This window comes from Anarhichas minor, unplaced genomic scaffold, assembly GCF_050575085.1.
Source record: "Anarhichas minor isolate MPS153535 unplaced genomic scaffold, ASM5057508v1 ptg000004l, whole genome shotgun sequence".
NCBI classification, from domain to species: Eukaryota; Metazoa; Chordata; class Actinopteri; order Perciformes; family Anarhichadidae; genus Anarhichas; species Anarhichas minor.
In genome coordinates, this window is record NW_027466450.1 from 7112292 (window position 1) to 7135764 (window position 23473).

The 23473-nt window shown below is 39.2% G+C and overlaps 3 protein-coding genes and 1 long non-coding RNA gene across 4 annotated transcripts; 1 reads left to right on the forward strand and 3 right to left on the reverse strand.

The window, feature by feature from the left end:
* Window positions 1–48: 48 nt before the first annotated feature.
* Window positions 49–2420, reverse strand: cybrd1 (cytochrome b reductase 1). Its single transcript, XM_076107731.1, has 4 exons — window positions 2002–2420; window positions 1289–1497; window positions 725–879; window positions 49–624 (listed from the first exon to the last, which is right to left on the reverse strand). Exons 1-4 carry the CDS (start codon window positions 2192–2194, stop codon window positions 345–347), a joined length of 837 nt encoding a protein of 278 aa, XP_075963846.1. The 5' UTR covers window positions 2195–2420; the 3' UTR covers window positions 49–344.
* A 672-nt stretch (window positions 2421–3092) lies between these two features.
* On the reverse strand, window positions 3093–8341 carry dcaf17 (ddb1 and cul4 associated factor 17). The gene is given in 15 exon segments (XM_076107708.1): window positions 3093–3452; window positions 3543–3698; window positions 3882–3965; window positions 4139–4226; window positions 4319–4428; window positions 5358–5500; window positions 5623–5725; window positions 5893–6000; window positions 6085–6174; window positions 6663–6741; window positions 6851–6987; window positions 7083–7173; window positions 7590–7693; window positions 7776–7922; window positions 7925–8341. Coding segments are annotated over 15 exon segments (1575 nt in total). The 5' UTR covers window positions 7952–8341; the 3' UTR covers window positions 3093–3344.
* mettl8 (methyltransferase 8, methylcytidine) lies at window positions 7887–13034 on the forward strand. The gene is made up of 10 exons (XM_076107718.1): window positions 7887–8000; window positions 8865–9021; window positions 9278–9369; window positions 9453–9817; window positions 9992–10041; window positions 11089–11149; window positions 11611–11750; window positions 11987–12093; window positions 12217–12282; window positions 12824–13034. The coding sequence occupies exons 2-10, from the start codon at window positions 8870–8872 to the stop codon at window positions 12976–12978; spliced, it is 1188 nt and encodes a 395-aa protein (XP_075963833.1). The 5' UTR covers window positions 7887–8000; window positions 8865–8869; the 3' UTR covers window positions 12979–13034.
* Window positions 13035–15858: 2824 nt separating this feature from the next.
* LOC142968026 (uncharacterized) lies at window positions 15859–22618 on the reverse strand. The gene is made up of 5 exons (XR_012959010.1): window positions 22525–22618; window positions 21243–21279; window positions 20927–21016; window positions 18830–18946; window positions 15859–17224 (listed from the first exon to the last, which is right to left on the reverse strand). It is a non-coding gene; the product is annotated as an uncharacterized LOC142968026 (long non-coding RNA).
* Window positions 22619–23473: the final 855 nt, after the last annotated feature.

A 23473-nucleotide genomic window follows, 5' to 3' on the forward strand; every position in this document is an offset into this window, starting at 1 on the left:
GGTTCTGTAGAAATTTAAAAAAAAACAGATAAGACAATACAAAAGGAATTAAGAGTATAGAAACATTTATTTGCACAGTGTATGTCAATAAAGAGTCTTCCCACATCACGTGAATCTTGTTATAAAGTAACTCAGCATTATCTGCATGCGATTACAATAAATGTTAGAGAAAACTAATACAAACAAAATGAAATGCATACTTCCAGGAGCACAAGAGAAGGTTATACATAGAATGATCAGCATATATAGATTTCTTAATTTTGACCTCCTCTAACCAATGTAGACTGGGTGTACATACATTCAACACTGGAAACAGTACCGACTCCGAGTCAGTTATGTTGTAATCAGTTATCCTGATCATCTAATCTGTAACTCCTCCTCCTGACTTCCCCACAGGGCTCAGCGTCAGCTCCATCAGATAGCTCAGACAAGGCTGGACCGTCTTTGCCACTTTCATCACTTCCCCCATTGGTATGCAGAGTATGCAAGTTCTGCTCACTGGGGCGTTTCCAAGATCTTCGAGTGGCAATCCAGAAGATAAGAGCTCCAAAAACCACTAGGAGGATTCCCAGAACATTCACGAAAATTGCCTCTGGGGGAGAGTCCTTGTACTTCGGGTTGCTCCTTGGTGATGAGGATCAAAAAAATAAAAGTTATGCCTGCTCTGAAGTAGCACCTTAACATTATTTATAAACTATTATAAGCCTTTTTTTTTAATACTTACAGGCTAAAAATGAGTTTCTCTGTGATGCCCATGAGTGCTACAGCAATTACACTGCCAAAGAGTAAAAGACCAGAGTAGACATGGAGGGGCATAAACGCTGCTCTCCAGGATGCAGGTGTAAATGGTATCAAGTACATGCCAACTCCAAGAACAAGCTGCCCATTGAAGGAGAAAAAAAACAAAAACATCCACTTATCAGATATTGTACTAAACCAGACTGTTGTTCACTATGACTTGGCCTTTTAAAGAAGAGTAAGCTGCTTTTCGGGGTTGCAGTGTATGTGAATCACACTAGCTGACAAGAAGTAAACATGGAACCAAGCATTTGCCAAGCTATGCAATTCTGTTGAAGTTGTCAATGTATTGTTTTGAACCAGCCCATAGTTCCATACAATATTATTAAAGATGATATAGGCTGAAAGTACAGTGCTTTGAAACATGCAACAATAACGCTGCAAAATGGTTAAACGATGTACTTTTTATCACCAGCACTGCAAAACACAATCAGGGGCCTTTGTTTACCATCACATTACTTCAAACATTTTTGAAATAGAGTTTATTTACCTGCAGACAGAAGAGTATCAAAGCTGTCAGGCCCAGCCAGCTGTGCAAACTGTACATGTTGGGGATTTTGGCAGCATTGTGGAAGTCAAAAACAGCCACCATAGCTATGACAGCAAAGATGAAGGCAAGTAAGTGCAAGCCTGCGTGGATGAACTTCATCGTCAGTTTGCTGGACTGCCAGGTCCAGGGGAGCCTGTAGACCACGATGGCTGCAAGAGAAGTCCCATTCAGACAAAAGTTAAAGCAACTATGATAGATATTTTGTTCATTTAGAGAATATTAAACACATTTTCAATTAAAAGAGTGCAGGCATCTGCCATTACATTGCTTAAGTGAGGTTTTCATGCATGACAGGCACACATTAAAGTATGTTATGAAAGGTGTAGTTGATGGTAAACACTATAAGAAGCCCTGCTATTGGCATATAAATTACTTGAATGCATGCTTACTGTCGCTTAATTTGTGCTCATGCAGGCTAGACGCTCAGCCGTGTTATTAGACTAAACTTATACTTTACTCAAACGTCCCTATTTGTGGTTGCTGCACTTTACGACTCAGGGTGGTGGACTTTGGCTTTCAGTAAATACGCACTCGTAGTAAGTAGTAGCCTCTCTCCTTGAGCAACGTGTCCTTGAGCGATTGTCTCTTCCAGTTGTTTACATATCTTCAAAACAACACCCACAACACGTAGTAAAGAGAAAGACTCCTCTCACCTAATCCCTGCAGGAAAATGAATCCGCTGACCATCAAGACCGGATGCCAGTTGAACTCCGCCGGTCCTCCATCCCAGGCTAAACCTTCTCTGTAGTGATTAACCCATATTCCTACGAATACTATGGAGACGATCCCGAAGGCGAAGGCGGCGGACAGAGCGACCGCGAACTGTCTGAAGTTCTCCATCGCCATCAGTGCTGAGCAGCAGCAGCAGCGGCGGAGCAGCTCGACTTGACAACTTCAAGTGTTGCCTGTTGAGGAGGGACCTCGGCCACGTGACCCGGAGAGCTGAGCAAATGTTTGGAGGAAACGGGTTTTGTAGCCTTGAAGATTATAGAAGTTACTGAACAGCAACTGAGCAGTTAAATGCAAAACAAACAAAACCCTGAAGCGCTGTCATTATTTGATGATTCATCTTAACTATACAAGTTATTGCAACAGTGCTCTCGACTGCCACCGTGATGCGTTTGCGTAATCCTTACAAGTCATGTTTTTACTAGTACTACAGCTATGTTCTTGACCGATTTCTTTCAAGACTTCTATCTTTGTTACTTTGTTGGTTTTAGTTATTTTTCAATAATGTAAACTCAGCACACTTGTAAAAGAGGGCTCTAGATCCTCAATGTGTGGTTTTTTTCAGCTTAAATGAAGGTTGTAAATTATATGTTTGCGTTTTATATTAATTCCTCTTCAGTATTACTTATTAGTAGTTCAGTAAAAAACAAACCTTTGCTAATAACTTCAAACTACAACATAACATTTGGGCACACCTGTAGCTTGATACAAAACCTGCAATTTCAAATGTATTTATTTGCATATTTGACAGGGACAGCGTACTGTATGTTAATGAACATCGGTATAAAAACCCAAAATGTAAACTTGCCCGAGTTTGCAAGAATGCTTATTTATATTTGTAACAAATGGCCAGCTTTCACCACGCACACACATTAGTGCAGCGGGTTGTGAAAGCAAGTTGCACAATAATGCACAGTTCTGATCACATTGCATCGAAGCCAATTTTGAATATGTTAATATTTGGATGAACATGGTGGAAAGAAGAATGATGCAGGATGCAGAAATACAAAGCAGCTTGGAAAAACATAAGAATTTAATTTAAAAGAAAGATTGTAAAAGTGTTCATAGACGAGATGAGACCGCACTTGTTTATCAGTAATACAGTGTAGACACCACAATGATTGAATTCATCAATGATGTTTATCTAACATAATTCACACAATAGACATGACACAGTAATCCAGATGTGAAAAACAGCAATATGAGTTTTACAGAAAAACTGTACAAAAACAGAAAAATATTTACACTATCTTGAAAAATAAAAGCCTTATTTTCTGGCAACCGTGAGCTTGTAAACATGGCAGCAGAAGCTGGTGTTCTTCTGTTCAATATGAACAACTGTGTCTTTGTCAAAAAACAACTCATGGCGATAAGTCTGAAACAGATTAAAAGAGCACACATGAATCCATATCTACAGACACTTCAACTTCTTCTAAGGTTGGTACAGTCATGTCAGGTCCCTCACCTCGTCCCAAGGCTCAACCAGATCCACGGTCCGCAGTAACTGCCCACTCTGGTTGTCATGCAGTCGGATTTGGGCTCTTCCTTCTCCCTCCTCACCGTTAGTAACCACCACTGCCAAAAGGTCCAGCTCGTCCTCATACTCCACGATACGGAAAGTCTGTCAAATGGATTGTTGCTTTTTGGTCTTTTCATGACATTTGTTGACAATAAGAAAAATATAGAATATGAAGAAACCTTCAAAAATATGTGAGACTGGATGTTATTCCTGGCTGCCAACGAGTATTTCTATGTTCCACAACCACTATGTTTCTGGATCAATAATAAAAGCGTGATCACTTACCTCTTGATCTGGGTCATCATCCAGCTGATGGAATCTTTTCTTCACTGTTCGGCCCGATGAGGTGACTGTGACTTGTGAGGTAGGCTGCAGTAGACAGAACGCCGAAATGTTAAATTTTACCCGCACAAAAAACGGTCTGACCAAAGTCGTTATAGTGCACATGTGATACACACATGAGGCTGAGTCACGATCAAGGTAAACCAAGTATGTTGTGAGTACAGCCTATAGATCGCTAGTAGGTAAATAATGACACTTACATTGTTGTTTCGATGGATTTTCATGGAGAAATCCTCAACTACCTTTGATGGTAAACCATTGTTCAGTTCACCAAGGATTTTCAGGACACTTGGAGGAAAAAAAAGAGGAAAAAAAAACTACCAAAACACATCTCACCACTGTCTTCCTTTTGATATGTAAATGTTGACTGTAGCACTCACTTTATGATGGCAGGTCCAACATGAAGGATTCTTCCCGAGTCGTCAGGGTGGAAGAAAATCCCATCACTCTCTAGAGAGCAGCAGTTCATGTTTTGTATTCCATTTGATGCCTAACGTCATAAAATTAACTCATCAACTAGAACATGAATTAATTGAATAGCAAACTGCCATGATCAGATAATTAGCTTTCCTCTTACAGTTCTTGAGAAAAAAACAAACTGTGATTTTATTTCACTTTGACTCTACTAACACGTGTTAGTTTCTGTGATATGTAACTGGATTTGTGCACTTCAGTCTGCAAAGCATCAACAACCTGTGCGCGCACCACAGTGTGGAAGATAACACTTGACTTATCTCAGTGATACTCCATTCAAACTCTGTTGTTTGAGTACAGCTTAACCACTGCACACTTAAGAAGGTGGTTGTGATAAGTGCTGCAGCTTTCTAGAGCTGTAAGGAGTGTTATAGAGCCGTTTGATACTTGGGAACATTTCAGGTGGATTATCAGTTTGAAAATTAGGTTTCTGGTAATGATGTGTGCATCGTATCATTTCAGAATGATACCACAAATGTATTTCTGTTTTACACTGAAAGCAGCAGTATTTTTTACCAGTATTTCAGGTAAAGCAAAACTATGGTTTGTGTTTTGGAAACTGTGGCTGCTAAAATGGGATTTTATGTTTTTATGCAGCCCTAGTTGCTGGCAATTGTCTCTGGTAATAAATAAAAACAAACAGTGTCATGAAAGACACTGCATCTGGAATAATCTAGAGAAGAGAATCTTGTATAAAACATACAAAAAAGATCTTCACAATGGGGTTCTGAATAGTGATTACAGGTTTGGTTCTGTTCTGCGCTGAATACAAAGACTGTCACAAACAGCCCTTCTTACCCTGCCAGTTTCAATAGCTCTGGACAATTTGGTGGTCTATCACACAAGAAGAGTGGGGATATTTGTCCATCATAGCCAAACATATGCTACATTTTCAAAATGATTTGAAACATCATGGTAAAGTGTAAAGGATTCTTTAAAACCTACCATGGTGCTGTCCTTCAGTGAACAGATGTGGTGAGTGCCCTTGTGATTTTTATGCAGTGGTGTGTAGATGTAATGCCACGGGTAGCCTCCAATCTGGACACTGTTATTAGCACATGATACCTCGAAAAGCACTGGAGGCCGATCTGCGCATTAAGACAAAAAAAACAATTGGAATGAAAAACATTTCTGTTTACAGCGGCCAAGTAGATCCACTAAAATCTTTAACACAAAGACACCACCGGTCCAGACTTCAAAATGGACTCACCTGTGATCTGTATATTTACTGGGATGCCAAACGGAACATCGCCCACAGTTTTGCCACCAAGAAGTGAACTCTGCTTTCCAAGCGTTAGCTTCTCTGTCGAGTACTGAAAACAAAGAAAATGCTCATCAGATATAAAGATCTGTAAGCAGCAGAGATGAGCCAGAAGAATAGAAAACATGTAATATTCACATATATTCAATTTTCAAAAATGTATTTATGATGCAAAAATCTGATGAAATAAAATATTCAGAAACTCTTTGAAATGCCCACCCTTTGAACAATGTGCTCAAAGCTGTACAGCTTCACCGACTTGTTGCTGTAAGACACCACGAGGACACCTTGGGACAGAACAACATCGGTGACGCCATTTCCAAATACCTGAAAGAATAAGATTTACATTTTTATAACAACACATCACTCCCTCAAGCAAAAAAATAATAGACCACAAACAAATCTGCATACCTTTTTGTTGATCTCCAAAATGCCAACAATTTGTAAGGGAAAGGCATGAAAGATGGCCAGGTGCATCACCGTATTCTGAGTGATTCCCGCCTGTGAATTAAAAACAAATCTTAAAAAGACACATTTCTGTCATCTCTTTTCCACATCAGAGATCATTTAAGAGAAGATAAGTAGTAAAAATTAACAGTTGAGCAAATCGATTTGTCGGGGGGAAAAAAGAGAAACATATATTTGTAATTTATTAAGAAAACTTCCACTGGTTCCAGCTTCACAAATGTGAGAATTTACTGCTTTTTATGACTTCTTGATTATTTTAATATTAATATTTTCAGGTTTAGGACAAAATTAGCAATTCAAAGACATCACCTTAAGCTCTGAGAAATGACTAGTGATACTTAAAATACCTCACTGATCATTACAAGATCTTTTATATATTTTCTTAGATTTATGCAATGCGCCTATCAAAATTGCCAAAAATCCATGTACAGAGAGCTCTATAGGCTTTATTACCCTTAATGAAGTGCCCTTACACTCTTCAATAAGGCACAAAACTTGACACATAACACACCGTAACTTACCTGTCGGGCTAAAGAGGTTTCTTTGTTTTGAACAGATTTAACATAAAACATCTCTTGAGAAACATCCCAGCTGAGATACCTACCAAAAGAACAACATACAATAAGGTAAAAAGGTTTTGAAATGAACTAAAACTGAAAATAGGCTACATTTATTTATAGGAACAGAGAACTCAGGGCCCTGACAATACCTGAACTTATGGTTTGAAGACAGGTAAACTCTCTGCAGCTCCTCTCCTGTTTCAGCTGAAAGGCGATACAGCCAGTTGTCGGCGGTCAAAGCCAAGAGGCTGGGTTTTTGATCAGAGGGGGAGGCTAGTGTGCTGTCCTGTCAACGAGACAAATGAAACAACAATCTGAACCCGGGATGTTAAAATCTGGTGATAAAAAAAAATAAAAAATCTGCTTCGGTTTGTCACTTACAAGTGGGCTCTGACACAGCAAGGCATCTTCAAACTTCTCCAGTTTAGATCTCTTAGGCAGTTTGTATAGAACTTGAGGCTCTGCATGAACACTGAAACCAGAAGATTTTATTATTGTGTGTCAGAGTATAAACATTATTCTGTTGTCAGTGTCACTTACATGTTTACACCCGAGTGCCATGTACATAAACATCATGACAATATACACTAATTTTCACATTGCTCTAACAATAGCGCTTTTAATTTGGTCGACGACCTTAATAAACTAGGTAAAATTGTATTTATACAAGCTATGTATAAAGAGGGGAAAGCCCTGCCACCATATTAATAAAGGAAGGCAATATTTCATTTCTTCAGAGATACTTAACTTTACTTAAGATAACTTAACTTGTGTATTATGTGACTTTTTAATGCCAGTTTTAAAGATGCTGCAATTCATCTGTAGCTCTAAGGTCTTATTTTGTGTGCTGAAGACTAAAAATAAAAAAGTTAAAACATTCATACTCACCAGCTGTAGCAGTTCTGGTAATTTTCAAAGTAGATTTTACCATTCTCATACATTATTGTAGATTTGGAGCTCTTGTTCCATACGTTAATGAAATCCCTGTTGTCCTACAATGATAAACAAGATAGCATATTGAAGCATCCATTGAACCAGCTATACAGTTAATAGTTTTAATTTATTTTCCATTACCTGGAGGAGGATACCTCGAAGGACCTTCATGTTGTGTCTGATCAGAGTCCCAGCATCCCTGATACCTCTGCTCCTCCGGCTCAACAGCTCAGCGGCGTTTACGGCTCTCTTACTGCGGTACGGCGCCATCAGCAGGCGGCTCTTATTATTTCTACAAGAGGACCGTCTGGTAGCATGATGGGAGACAACAACCCAAGCTGACCACAAGAGCACAGGCAGAGCAAGGTGAGGGCGACACCGTTCAAACCCCTCACCGACTGTCCATCTGTCCGACAACCTCCACTATGGAACCGCCTCCTTAGCTTTGCTGTTAGCTTAGCTTAGCTAACTCAAAAAGGTAACTGCTGTTGAGCAGGATTACCTCGATATCTTGTTTACTTCCGGGTTCGAAGGTCGTACCTGGTTTGTTATGTATGACCGAGCGTTATTTGAACAGTGGAGTTGTCCATGGGGTGAAACAAAGAAGTGTTATCAGCAGTTAAAAGTTGGTGGAATAATCTCGCATTTAACTGCCCATGCGTGCTATCTCTCCACTCGCTCCATAGTTGTAGTCTTCCTCAAGCGTCTTCTTCTAGTGAAGGAATTAAGGCACACGGCATCCATCTTGGAACATTAGCGCCCTCCTCTCCACCGTTATTACGTTGAGCATCGATGTATAACCACCATAGACTATGATTACCACCCATCAACATTTAGTTTTGTTTCCCCTTAAGTAGCTCGGAAAAGTATATTATTTCATACTTTTTGACTGTAAATATATTTTGCTGTATTGGCTTGTTCCAACCATCTCTTAAATATCTCTGATGTTTTCATTGAATTAAACATTCAAACCAAAGACTCCTTTGGCAGCACTGTTTCATGAAATATTCCAGATGTATAGTGCCTCATTATTCAAACATTTTATTAAAACTTTGCCTGCCATTTGTTGCATGTGTAAAGTTTGGGATCCTCACTTGCAGCAAAATATTTTCCTGAAGAGTAAAACAATAATTTAGTTTGCGTTAAACAGCAGCTCCAGTGAGTGTTCATTAGCTGTCGGTGCAGTGTCAAAGCATTGTAAAATATGTTACTCTTCTTGTGTTTTTACAGAATAAATGCATAAACTGCGGAGTTTCTCTGTCGCCAAATTGGCTGAAGTTTTCAGCAGATTGTCGTCAAGACTACATAGGACAGATGGAAGACCTTCAGCTCCACTTGGGTCACGGATTCTGACCAATACTGATGACATCTTTAAGCACAACATGTGGTCAGTGATGTACTGCAGCAGTTATCTATATATGCCTTTTATGGAGATAGTAGGATTACAGAATAGGTGTGCCTACTTTGAACAGCACGGGACTGAGATTTAGGGTTACAGTTAACAGCTTTCTGATCAACCTGCAAAACGCAACAGTGGATTTATATGTTACAGTTTTATATTTTCTGTTATTTGATGCTGTTCATAAGTTACTCTAGTTGAGCAGATGTATCAACAACAGCATTTGTACTGCTTTATTTGTTAGGGATCACGTGCAATGGACGGAAGAGGATAAAGAAAACGCACGACAGAAGGCAAAAGAAAATTCCTGCATAAACATTCCTTTAGAGGAACAAGGCAAGAATGTTTCCCTGCAAAAATAGGTTTCCAGGTTACATTTGAATGGGGTTAACTTTTAGGAAAATATCTTCTCCACACAGGTAAATTTGACACAGAGGCTTGCCAATACTGGGACAAGTTTTACAAGATGCACCAGGAAAAGTTCTTTAAAGATCGCAAGTGGCTGTTTTTAGAGTTCCCAGAACTGCTTCCTTCAGGTGCAAAAAGTCAAACCACAAACGGGCGTCTGGGTGATCAGCAGGCGTCACTCCCGCAACCGACTGGATCCAGCACAGACACAGAGACTCGACACCGGCAACACAACGGACTCACACACCATCACAGAAATGCAGACGCCCCCAATCATCAGACAGAGTCCGGTCAGGGAGCAGCACCGGATAGGAATGAAGCTGCCATACAAGCTGCTACTTTCCCTGGCCAGCATGCATCCTTCAGGATCTTGGAGGTTTTCAAAACTGTTCACATGTATTGATTTGAATTCTGATTGTTTTAATATAGATTGTTGCATGTGGACTATTACACAATTGTGGCAATAACAGGCTGTAAGATGCTATACTAAAAATGTGAGATAACAGCACTTAAATAATAATAACAAATACAATCAAATATTTTTCTACAGGTCGGATGTGGGGTTGGTAACAGCGTATTTCCCATCGTTAATTCCATAAAGTGAGTAAATATTTCATATATTCCATTGAAGCTAACCTTTTCAACACCATCAATGTGGATCATGTCAGTTTTATAGTGCAACACATGTTTACAGAAGCAAAACATTCAAATGCACACAATACTGGGCAGTAAAATATAGTTATCTTTACCATTTTATTGTTATGAGTGCATGCACCATAACACTATCCAGCTCCTCAATCAGCACAAAACTGTGGCTCACCATGAATGATATATCATAGTATTACAGAACTATGCACAGGAGCAAGATACAGTCAGTATGATTACATTACATGTGCCCACATTGCTTGTACTGTTAAAATACACTTGACTGTTGAAAAACATTATATACTGAATTTGAGATACAAACTGCAACAAATGTGGGAACTTAAATCAAAAATACATGTGGCATTAATCTGTGTATCATTACAAAATACTTTTAACTGGCCTTTTCCACAGCAGACATTTGACTTGATAACATTCACAATGGCTCTGTTCTAATCAAGTGTCCCAGTAAGCCACGACAGTGTGAAAGTGAGCCAGCATGCACAACAGCAGGACCCTGACCCGTCTTTTCCTACTGTGACATGTCAAAATGTCTTCTGAAAAGAAAGGCCCTCTTGTGCTTCTTTACACAAGGACTCCTGGGTGGCTCTGAAATCGCTTAATCTGCACTAAAATCAGTTTCTGGGTAAAGAAATTGGTGAGAAAGGAAAAGAGGAAGCATTTCGTTGGTATTGGGAAGGACTTCAGGTTTTAGTTGAAGCCATCATCAGTGGTGGGGAGAAGTGCAGAGTGTAACACACCGTGAGAGTTTCTATGCCAGTTTATAATTTGATAGTGTTTAATTTGAAATTGACCATGTGGCCCTTTAACACTTTTCACTTACTGTTTCTGTAATGTTCTGTCCATATGTTTTTCCAGGAAGGCATTTATACAATTTTTGGCAATAAGTAAAGGTGAAATCTTGGCTTCCGTGAAAGGAAAAGTGCAGTTGCACTCTATTTGTAATCAGTCAAAGGTTGTTAAACTGTCTGTTCTGTTCCATAGAGAAACAGACGCATATTTATACTGTTGTGACTTCTCCCCATGTGCCATTCAGCTGGTCAAGGTGAGCTTTGCTAATTTTACCAATTGTACCAACTGTGATCATGTGGACAGTATATTGAGGGTATTTCCATCATATCAGATTAGTATTCCTCCATGTCATGAACTGCTAAAATATTTAGACAGATTACATGAACTTTTGATGAAGTAATACATTTAATTCTTTCATTGTAAAGCTATTGTTGATGTCAATCTTTAAGCTTTCAAAAATGTCCATTGAGATTAGTTTTTATAGTTCCGACCATTGTTCCCTCACACAATGGGACACTTGAATATACTGCAGAATAACTCAAAGCTCTGCCTAGTAGCTGCAGCTGAATCAATCAATTAATATGTTAAGGAGAAAAGAGAATCAAAGTGGTTTAAATATAAAAGATCTTTTTATTTTGGGCTTGGCAAATAACGAATCTAATATTAACTCATTTTCATCTATGAAAAAAAGCCTACTTTATTTTCCTCATATAGGACCATCCAGACTACCATGACTCTGTGTGTCACGCCTTTGTCCATGACATTTGCGAGGAGATGGCCTCCTTTCCATTCCCTCCTCGGAGCCTGGATGTTATTCTGGCAGTCTTTGTGCTCTCCTCCATTCATCCGGAGCGGTAGGTGAAAATGAAAAGACACAGGAGAGCCTATATAATTTCTCAGCTGTCAGGCCCCTCCACAACCCCTAAAACACCCCCGTACCCACCATCACAATTAGCTTTGTCTAAATCATTACAGTTCTTACATAACCTAAATATAAATCTAACCGTATTGTGTCACTGAGTGCAACGTATTAACTGTACAGTGGTTAGGTTGACATTTGAGGGGTTGTAAATTTACATTTCACTCACAGAATGCAAGGAATTGTGAACCGACTATCTACATACCTGAAACATGGAGGGACATTTCTCTTCCGTGATTATGGGAGATATGACTTCTCACAGCTCAGGTTTAAGAGAGGTGAGCCTCCAACTTACTGAACCTAATTTGTTTAATATTCTGTATACACTTCTGTGTATGTGGAGTGTTTTTGAGAATTGAATATATATTTACTTGTTTAACCTTTTAATCTCTTACAATCAGGACGGTGCTTATCAGAAAATTTCTATACACGAGGAGATGGAACCTGCGTGTACTTTTTCACGAAAGGTATTTCTGAACCATGAGATCTTCATCTCATCACTAATAGTTGCTGACAAGACCGAAGCTACTTTTGAGGACACGGGTGATGTCCTTGGTATTTTTTCAGGGGATTTTGAGGTTTTAGGAACCTTGTAGGAGTTAACATACATGGGTGGGTATTTTGGGGTATTGGAATATGTTGACGCAGTATATTTAAAGGTTCTCCATACGGGATTCAGGGCATTAGTATAGCAGCAAACAACTATTTGCTTTGTAAAGATATAGTGGAATAATACCTGAGCAGTGAATGAAGTCTGCCTCTGTGTGTGTTGTAATGCCAGCTTCTCTGTGCTTTCTTTACATTTTAGTGCATGTTTGTCCATATGAGCGGTTTGCTCTGTCAGCACCGCTACAGTTATGTTTGCACTGTTAGGGCCATTAGCACCCTTAGCTGCCAGCCGCCAGCTTGCGGCTATGCAGAGGCAATAAAAGTCTATTTAGCACCTTTAAGCATGGCTATTTTAAAATTAAAATGTCACATTTTTTCTTTCTTTGTTTTTTTTTACAGAAGAGGTTCATGATTTATTTTCCGGTGCTGGACTGGAAGAAATTCAGAATCTGGAGGACAGACGACTCCAAGTGAACAGAGGAAAGAAAGTTGCAATGCACCGAGTTTGGATGCAGAGCAAGTACAGGAAATTATATCCACCTCCACCATCTTAACATCAACACGAAACTGTATGCAATAAACATGTCAAATAAAGCTAGTACGTTATCTGGTTTTGTTTACTGTAGGTCACTGTATTAATATCTAGAGATGAGTGTATTGACTATATCGAGATCATTTTGTAAGGTCCAAGAGGGAAATACAGTGAACATGCATTACAATTCAAAAAATTGAAGACTTCGATTTACAATTATGAATTGAATAAAATGTATTTTTTTATTATCATCCTTAAGTTGTGCTACATATTACAGATGGGAAAAACAAAACTTATCTCAGAATTTTGATACAGCACGTCATAATGTTGACTTGGGCTTCCACAACCTGTTGATATCGTCTTTGTGTTCTTTTAACACGTCTTTATGTTGAAATATGTAACACACAGCATGTGTTGAATGTGCTAACACACTGACTGTGTTGAAAGCAACACAAAATGTGTTGTCCTTAACTAGACAGGCAGGTGTGTTAAAAATGAACACATGATGTGATATTTTTAAACCCATCTGTTTTGAGAGTGCAGAAATACAGTACTACAGTAAAACTACTTTGTTACTTTCCATTACTGACTACATTTCAGGGAGTACTATCGTGCTTTCTACTTCTAAACTGGGGGAACCGGAGCACACCGGAGAAAACCCTTAACTACCATCACAGTAGAAGTCCCTCAGACTCACAAAGGCTCAAGCCTTCTAGCTGTCACACTGTTGACCTCTGTGGGGCAGAGCTCAAGTCCTGCCCCACATCGAGGTAAATGATAAATGGACTGTACTTGTAAAGCCTTTTCTAGTCTTCACGACCACTCAAAGCGCTTTCACACTTGTCATCATTCACCCATTCACACCCATTCATACGCTGATGGTAGAGGCCATGCCCACCATCAGGACTAACTAACATTCACACACCGTACGCACAGCTACGGGAGCAATTTTGGGGTTAAGTGTCTTGCCCAAGGACACATCGACATGCGACTAGCGGAGCCGGGAATCAAACCACCGATCCTGCTCTCTACTAAGCCACAGTCGCCACAGGTGACCTCCTGTTCCGCTGGTCTTGGTCCCTCTATGATGAAGGACAGAGGACAGAGCAGGAGACTGCGTTCATCTTGAAGAAAAAAAATGAATACATCTCTAAACTGGGGGAACCGGAGCACACCGGAGAAAACCCTTAACTACCATCACAGTAGAAGTCCCTCAGACTCACAAAGGCTCAAGCCTTCTAGCTGTCACACTGTTGACCTCTGTGGGGCAGAGCTCAAGTCCTGCCCCACATCGAGGTAAATGGTAAATGGACTGTACTTGTAAAGCCTTTTCTAGTCTTCACGACCACTCAAAGCGCTTTCACACTTGTCATCATTCACCCATTCACACCCATTCATACGCTGATGGTAGAGGCCATGCCCACCATCAGGACTAACTAACATTCACACACCGTACGCACAGCTACGGGAGCAATTTTGGGGTTAAGTGTCTTGCCCAAGGACACATCGACATGCGACTAGCGGAGCCGGGGATCAAACCACCGATCCTGCTCTCTACTAAGCCACAGTCGCCACATGTGACCTCCTGCTCCGCTGGTCTTGGTCCCTCTATGATGAAGGACAGAGGACAGAGCAGGAGACTGCGTTCATCTTGAAGAAAAAAAAAAAAAAAACTCAAGCATCCCCCCCCCTCAAGATGAATACTGCATTAAAGAGATGTTTGTTGTTTTGATTTGGTGAATGAAGTTGATATTCACTAAATGTAGGGTAAACCTTACCTTACCTTCACCTATATAACACCAACCCTATTTCTACGCCTGCAGATGTTGGAGATGGCTTTGCCCACAGATGAGAAGAACTTGCAAATGGTACTGCGCTTTTTGGGTGTTGTCATCAGGTGATCTTTGACAGAGGAGGCAATGCAGTTCCCAAATTCTGGTTCCTCTAAATTCATGGACAACAGCACCATTTCTACACTGCCCCACTTCTCACACAGGTCCTGGAAAATGGCTTTGTCAAGTTCTTTAAACGTTTTTGAGGTCGGATCAAAATCGACGCCCTGGACTTCGATCCACGTTCTTTCAAACAGACGCATAATGATGGCCTCGAAGGCTGCAGTGGTCCAGTTCATTTTGGCTTTCCTGGCTATCCGCGAGACCAGCATCTCTATGAATATCTGAACTGACATTTTCTTTATATTTTCCTGTTTGTTGCACCTGGCGCAGGTGAAAGTACGTCTTTCTCGATGCTGGCGACCGGCGACGGAGTTGATGAAAGAGACTCATATACTGACCAAGGACTTGTTGAAGATACGTCCTCCTCGATGCTGACTTTCCCATCGTGGGTGATTAAATGGTCTGGTACTCTACGATTGCACATGAAGGTCGACGGCGGAGGTGGTATATATAACTCAGGGTCCATTTCGTGTGTGTCGATCTTAATGTTCACCTCTTTCAGGTAAGTCCATATTTGGTTTAGTAGCTGAGAGTACTTGTTACCGCATGACTGACATGTAGGCTGTTTGCGACGTATTATTTCTGGGGTAATCTCAGGCCCCATCCCATTTGTGAAGTGACAGGAGAGGTAATCCTTAACTTCCTCTGTGATTGTACATCTGATAAGGTTTATGCAATACTTTTGCACTTGAAAATTTGTATCCATGTATGACATGATTCTAACGTAATCGCCAACTTTGAATTAATTTCCTGTTGGATATGCCTTCTCATAGCTCTTCTGGTCTTTAAGAACTAGCCAAAGAACGGTTTTTGCAAGAGCTGCAACCTCCTGATATATCTAGAGATGAGTGTATTGACTATATCGAGATCATTTTGTAAGGTCCAAGAGGGAAATACAGTGAACATGCATTACAATTTAAAAAATTGAAGACTTTGATTTCCAATCATGAATTTAATAAAATATATTTTTTTATTTTCATCCTTAAGTTGTGCTACATATTACAGATGGGAAAAACAAAACGATAGTTTTTGCATGATAAAAAATACTTGTGACATGTTAAAATTCTGACACAAATCAATATTATGAGATATGGCAAACTTTTGACTTAATTTGTCAAACTTAAGGTACTTAATTATAAAATATAGCATGTATTATGACATATATTTTACTTATCTCAGAATTTTGATACAGCATGTCATAATATAACACACAGCATGTGTTAAATGTGCTAACACACTGATTGTGTTGAAAGCAACACAAAATGTGTTGTCCTTAACTAGACAGGCAGGTGTGTGAATGTGTTAACTAACATTCACACACCGTACGCACAGCTACGGGAACAATTTTGGGGTTAAGTGTCTTGCCCAAGGACACATCGACATGCGACTAGCGGAGCCGGGGATTAAACCACCGATCCTGCTCTCTACTAAGCCACAGGTGACATCCTGCTCCGCTGGGCTCTGTCGCTCTATGATCGGGGAAAGTGACATGGCCCTTCGCAAAATTCACAATATGGAAGTAGTGTGGCCTCGGGCGACTCCTCCGGTGTGGCCTCGGGCAACTCCTCCGGTGAACCAGCGCCTCCACGAATATTGTAGGCTGCAGGTCCCGTGGGCTTCTTTTTGATGAGAGCACGCAGTACGTTAGCTCCAATGACGGTGGTTTTCTCTGGACCCGTCACAACCAGCATCGGCACATTGAGTTCTTGTTCCTCCATGTCGATACTCAGGTTGGCTTGGATCCACCCACTGACACAAGCTATAAATGGAATCGACCCTTGGCCGCTGTTTAGCTCTGCCAAAGGTCTGACCTCATTGGTGATGTGCTTTTCTGTCCATTCGACACTTCGGATCCAGAATGCAACACCACCTCTGTGTATATTCCGTTTAGTTTGCAAGAAACGGAATAATTGCAAGACTTGATGGTGTAACCTTGTATAGCATTTTTAGTGAACGCGTGTGCAAGGTAACGTATTGCATTCTGGCCAATTATGGGAATTTCCGGTTTGCTTCCCTCCACGACACGGAAATGTATTGAAGGATGAGTGTGGGGAAATGCGCCTCCATCAAATCTGCAATAACCGCCACAGTCCTCCTATTCATCACCGGGCAGGTTCGTCTTTGGATAGTTTGAGGTCTGGTCTTTTGACATGTTTCTGCCATCATGCTTTGCTGATCAGAGAGTGTTCAGAGCCACAGTTCCACTCTGTCTCCATTCAAAGGCTCACCCAAGAAGGCCTGCTGGTATTCCTTAAGACCATTCTGTTCCAGCCAAAGAGAGACCTCGCCAACTGTCCATAGATTTGCCATTTCCTGTTGAGAAGAAAGACTATAAGCATGTACAAAATAAAATACAATGAAGCTGTATAGTTAACATATGTCCACATTATTCATTAGTGACTGTATGACTATAGTGGTTAACCCAGTGGTTCTCAAACTTTTTCTGTCACGCCCCACTTTGGAGGAAGAAAAATGTTTATGCCACACGGCCCCAACAAAATTGTAACAAAATGGTCCATGTTGAATTTCTATTGAAATAACAACATTTTATGACTCCTCCATCTGTGCTTTTTCAAATAATAGAATAAAGAAAATTGCAATCACTTTCAAGTAAACCAGATTGCTCCATCAGACAAAAACACATACAATCACTTTGTTAGAACAATGCAAATAAATTTCTATCTGTGCAAAAAAAAAAACTAATATTTGGCAAAACAATAGCTTATTGTGGCTGCAATTCACCTGTTTTGCACTGAATATATTTACAAGATAATAACAATAAAGTGCAACCTGTGAAAAACTAAACGAAACAAGTTCAAATATTTGGCAATAAAGAGTTTTACACTGCATATCTTTTCAAAACAACAATAATGTGCAACCTGTGCAAAACAAAACAAAATGAGTGCAGATATGTGTGAGCCATATGCTCACACATATCAGGAGCATTTTATTTTAAATATGAGCTTTAAAATGTAGCATTCTGGTGTACTCTGAGAAGAAAATTAAGTGATAAGACATTTACTTTAAGCAAAGAAATAATTTATTATTCAGTTATTAATCAGTATTTCAGCTCTATTATTATTATTAACCTTTAAAAGTTTTAGACATAAAAAACAAAGTAGCGAGAACCATCGCCTATACAAAATAAAGTGATTAGTTTTCATTGAACCCTGTTACTGTATGGCTTAATATTAACTTCTACTGTTACTGTAAAGCTGTTAGAATTGTGGCCTATCTTCTATTTGCAATTAATATGCATTCAATCCAGTTAAATTATTTAAATTGAAATGATAATCTACTCTGGCTAAAGTAGCTTATCAAGAGTAAAATAATAGCTGTGATTTAACTGCACGTGGGACTGTTAGTAGACTGGCTGTGGTCATCACAGTGAACAGTGTCTGGCAGTGTGATGAGAGGGCACGTGAGCCCTTGTTGCTGTACTTTATCTCCTTGGAGCCCTGCGTCAAGCTACGCTACACAAACAGCCTCCTCTTCCTGAAGCTCTTTGACCACATCATCTCATCAGTATATGGGCCTCATGTTTCGTGGTCATAAAAGTTTTTTCCTCCTAGATCGCGATAATGATGAACGTTAACAGTCCACAGAGTTCTGCATGCAGTGGGCGTTAACTTAACCCAGCAAGTCTGAACTGTAACAGAACATAACGGAACTTAAACTTTAACGGAGGGAAAGACAGCGTAGACATCTTAACACTGATTGGCCAAGACTCGACACGTCACATCAAAGATGTTTTATTGTTAAGATCACGACATCACCTTTTCTCCTCGTCTCAGTCCAATCTGAGAAACGCTGGCTGGCCAATTCTGCATTTCCCCCTGCGCCCCACCTGCAATACCGCCCCACTAGAGGGTCGCGCCCCACAGTTTGAGACCCACTGCTATAAACTGACTATCTTACCTCCCAAGCCCAGGATGTGGGACACAGAAACAGATGTAGCCAACTTTGCCGTCTCCTCCTCCAGATGTCAAAGGAAGACGTTTCACAAGTTATCCGAGATGTGCAGGGGGGGGATTTCTGAAGGGAAAACAGCAATTGAGAACAAAAAGGAGGGATTACGAGTGTGAACTGGTTTTATAGGAGACACAGAAAAGATAGTCTCATCTTGTGCATAATATAATAGCTTCACACAACTGCGGTCAAGTCAGCAGACACTCAGATCTCCGTGGTCAACTCAGCAGACACTTAAATTTTAGTGCACCTATATGCTGAAATTCACGGTAAACGCATTCAAATGGCACAGATCGGGAGCGAGCGAAGGACTTTGCAAAGTTAGCGGAAAGATTAACGTGAGATAACATCCGGTTTCTTCAGACGAACATCCGGTTTTCAGAATAAGATGCCAACAAAGTATAAATATTGCATAATGGAAATGAGATTATGTGACTTAATGTGAATTATATTCACATTAATGTGAATTATATTCACATTAAGTATAAAACATGCTACCTGCATCTCGTGAGTTAAAGGGAAAATACACCTAAATTGTGCGTAGTGTCTTTATTCTTTGATTTGAGGGTTGCTGGAAATTAATAACACCTGACTGACAGTCAATTAAGATATTTTACGAAGCAAAAACTCTGAACTGAATTTGTACCTTCAAATGGCACATTTTTAAAAATTTTAAGGTGCTATAAAAATGTTTTTCTCAATAATTCCACACAATGACTAATGCATATATGTTCAGGACAAAAATGGGTAATATCACAATATTTGAGGTGCTACAAAAATATTTTTCTCAATAATTCCAAACAATGAATGATGTATATGTGTTCAAGACATCTCTGACTCCACCCATACTGAAGATTAAACAATTTTACTGTACCAATTAAGAGATATTTCAAAGTAAAGGTCATACATTTGTAACGAGAAACAAGTACATTTCTGAATATTTGAAGTGTTATAAAAACAATTTTCTCAATAATTCCAGACAATGAGAGATGTATACGTGTTCAAGACATCTTTGACTCCACCCATACTGAAAATCAGACAATTTTACCGTACCAATTAGGAAATATTTTAAAGTAAAAGTCATACATTTCTACCGACAAAATATCTAATAACTGAATATTTGAAGTGTTATAAAAAGTATTTTCTCAATAATTCCAGACAATGACTGATATACAGTATATGTGTTGAGGACATCGTTGACTCCACCCATACTGAAAATCAGACATTTAGACTCATGGAAAACTCAGCTGCATATCAAATCAAGCGCTTCCTACACCAACAAGCAGGCCGATAGAGATGTTTTAGCTTCACTTTGGAGGAGCCGTCATGCCGCTGTGTGAGCGCCCTATGGCGACAGTCTGTGAAAAACTTTCCTGAATGTTCGAGCTGCAGTCCAGAGTAGAAAAGTAGTAAACTGATTACATTACAAATTTTAACCGACAGCAGACGGTTAAAACGAAAATGCACTGAATTCTGAAGTCTCAATTTAATGTAAAGAATTGTTAAAACCCTTTTAATACTATAGTTATGAAGGTCCGCCTGGTCCGTTTTGTCTCTTTTCTTCAATAAATGTGTTAGACAATGTCCTTTTTGAAAATTATTTTGCTCCTTTTTTCAGGAGAAATTTAACTTTCAAAATCTGGCAAGTATTTGTCATTATTATATGTTATAAATGCTTAAAACAGTGTGTAATAACAAAAAAGTAAATAAACGAATTTGAATTCATCAGTTTCTCTATATAAATAAAGGTAAATGTACATGAAGAGAACTTTTGACATTACAAAAATGTAGCTCAACCTATTTGACAAATTCACAAACAGTTTAATATAATATAAAAATATAAAGATATATCATAAGATTAGATAAGATTTATCCAAAAGAAACCCTTGTATTTCTAGAAAAACATCTTCAACAGTATAATAGGAAAAGTAATAAATAAAGCAATTTGAGACAAAGGCAATAAGAAAATATACACTAGATATTGAAAAACATTATTGTAATAAAGCTGGTAATAAATATCCAGTGTATACAAACTGAATTACTTACTGTGGTTGAGATGGCGACATTCCTCCTGTTGCCTTGTGTCCATCCTCCTCCAAAAGTCTCGAGGGGACTTTCCTCTGTCTCTTAGATCTCCTCAACATGGTGGACAAAAACACGGCAAAAACTCTCAGAAAAAACACTAATACTATTATTCACAACACTACAATATAATTTATGACGAAAACACCACTAAAACACCTCTGAAACGTCGCAAAAAAACTTCAACAATAGTCAAAAGCTCTTATTTTAATGCAAAGATTTAAACAAAACAAAAGCATGTTACATGAAACTGTGAAAAGAGTTAAATTCACTTTGCTACCTCCATATCTTCTGCGTTTGATCCTCCTGGCATTAACCTGAGAATGAATGAGAGACAATAGATATAGTATAGTGAGGAGGGAAGAAAGAGACAGACATTTAGCTAACGTTAGCGTCATAGTATACAGCTGCTTTCAGTTCATACTGCTCACTAAGCTCTGCGCGGATCAGCACAGTCTGTCTGCACTGACGGCAGCAGCAACGCCGCTCCCTCTCTCGCCCACTCACTCACATCGCTAGTTTACCGTTAGCCAAAACACTAGCGGTGCCTGAAATTGTCAAGACTGATCTTCAACAGTTGCTAACACCGCTTTCTGACCTTAACTTGCAAGCTAGTTACAAACGCACGTTTATTTACTGTCTTACCCCACCAGACAGCGGCTGTAAGTCAAACATGGAGCCCGAAGCAGCTCTAACCAAAGGGAATTTTTTACGTTAGCTCTCAGCAACTGGAAATACTCCGTTGACTAGCAAGCACAAAATGGTGGCGTTTTCAATCGTCTGCAGTTTGCCAACATAACATTGCATTGAGTTAACTGCGCATGTAGCAATGGCATCATGTTTTAATTAGTAAAAAAGTTTTAATAAAGAATAGTTGATAGCTGAAGTAATTATATATATCACATCTAGACATACAGTAACATAAACCCGTGTTAGTTAATCAGCTATTGACATTTCAAATATATTTCACAGGCAGAAGCATAGCAGCTTAGCTAAGTTAACATTAAATATATTTTCGCGCGCTATCTAGGCTAAAGATTTAACGTTAGCTAGCTAACTAGCGTTAGCTTCAGCCAACAAGCAGACTAACAAAGGCGTTTAACTAACGGTCAAGTTACCGTTAGAAAAAGAAATACATATGAAATTAACTCATAACGGTTTCAACAACCTAAATATATTTTCGCGCGCTATCTAGGCTAACGATTTAACGTTAGCTAGCTAACTAGCGTTAGCTTCAGCCAACAAGCAGACTAACAAAGGCAATTAACTAATGGTCAAGTTACGTTAGAAAACAAAATACATGCGAAATTAGCTAACTCGTAATGGTTTCAACAACCTAAGGATTGTTGAAAATAAATGTCTAACATTACCCCAAACTCCACAAATATATATATGTGGCATCCACAAAATGAGGGAAATATGGAGCTTCCAGCCAAGCTGCAGGCACCAATATTATATTAGATGTAGACTAGCTTATTCAGACACTCGGATAACAGATGGCTGTGACATGACAAAAAAGAGCAATAATTTGCCTGTAATAACCAATAGCTTCCAACACTTACCTTAGACCGACCACTGTTAGTTGCTGGCGACTGGTTTGAAAAGACGTTGGTCAGTCAGAGAGACGACTGTCACTTGGAAGTAGGCGGGGCGGACAGATATCCCATGATCGTGATTGGTCATTTATGTTGTCATTCATGACTTTCCCCTTAGAATTTTCTGGAACACAGCTATTAATAGGGGAAAAGGCTATTTCGGGCCTGATTCACCTACATGATTATGTGTATATAATACACATATACATATATATACACATATATATATATATATATATATACATACACATATATACATATATATACACACATATATACACATATATATATATATATATATATATATATATATGAATATACACACATATATATACATATATATATATATATATATATATACAGTGCCTTGCATAAGTATTCGCCCCCCTTGGATGTTTTCCCCTTTTGTTGCTTTTATACATGAAATCATGGTCAGTATAATTTGGCTTTTTTGTCAAGAATTTGCAAAAAAAGCTTCTTTCATGTCAAAGTGAAAACAGATTTTTACAAACTAATGTCAATTAATTAAAATATATAGTGTAAAATAAGTGTTTGCATAAGTATTCACCCCCTTTAAAGTGACTGACCTAATTCAACAGACGTCCAGCTAGTTGATGCCAGCAGTGTCACAAGTAGTGAAATGGAGATCACCTGAGTGCAGTTGATGTGTGTCAAGTGAATTTAGTATAAAAACACCTGTCTGGGAGGTCCAGTCTCTGGTTCATCAGTATGCCTGCTACAATTGCAACATGAAGACAAAATAACACTCCAAGCAACTCAGAGAAAAGATCATTGAGAAGTACAAGTCAGGAGATGGCTACACAAATATTTCCAACTCACTGGACATCCCACAGAGTTCAGTTCAGTCCATCATTAAGAAATGGAAGGAGTATGGCACTTGTTTAAATCTCCTAGA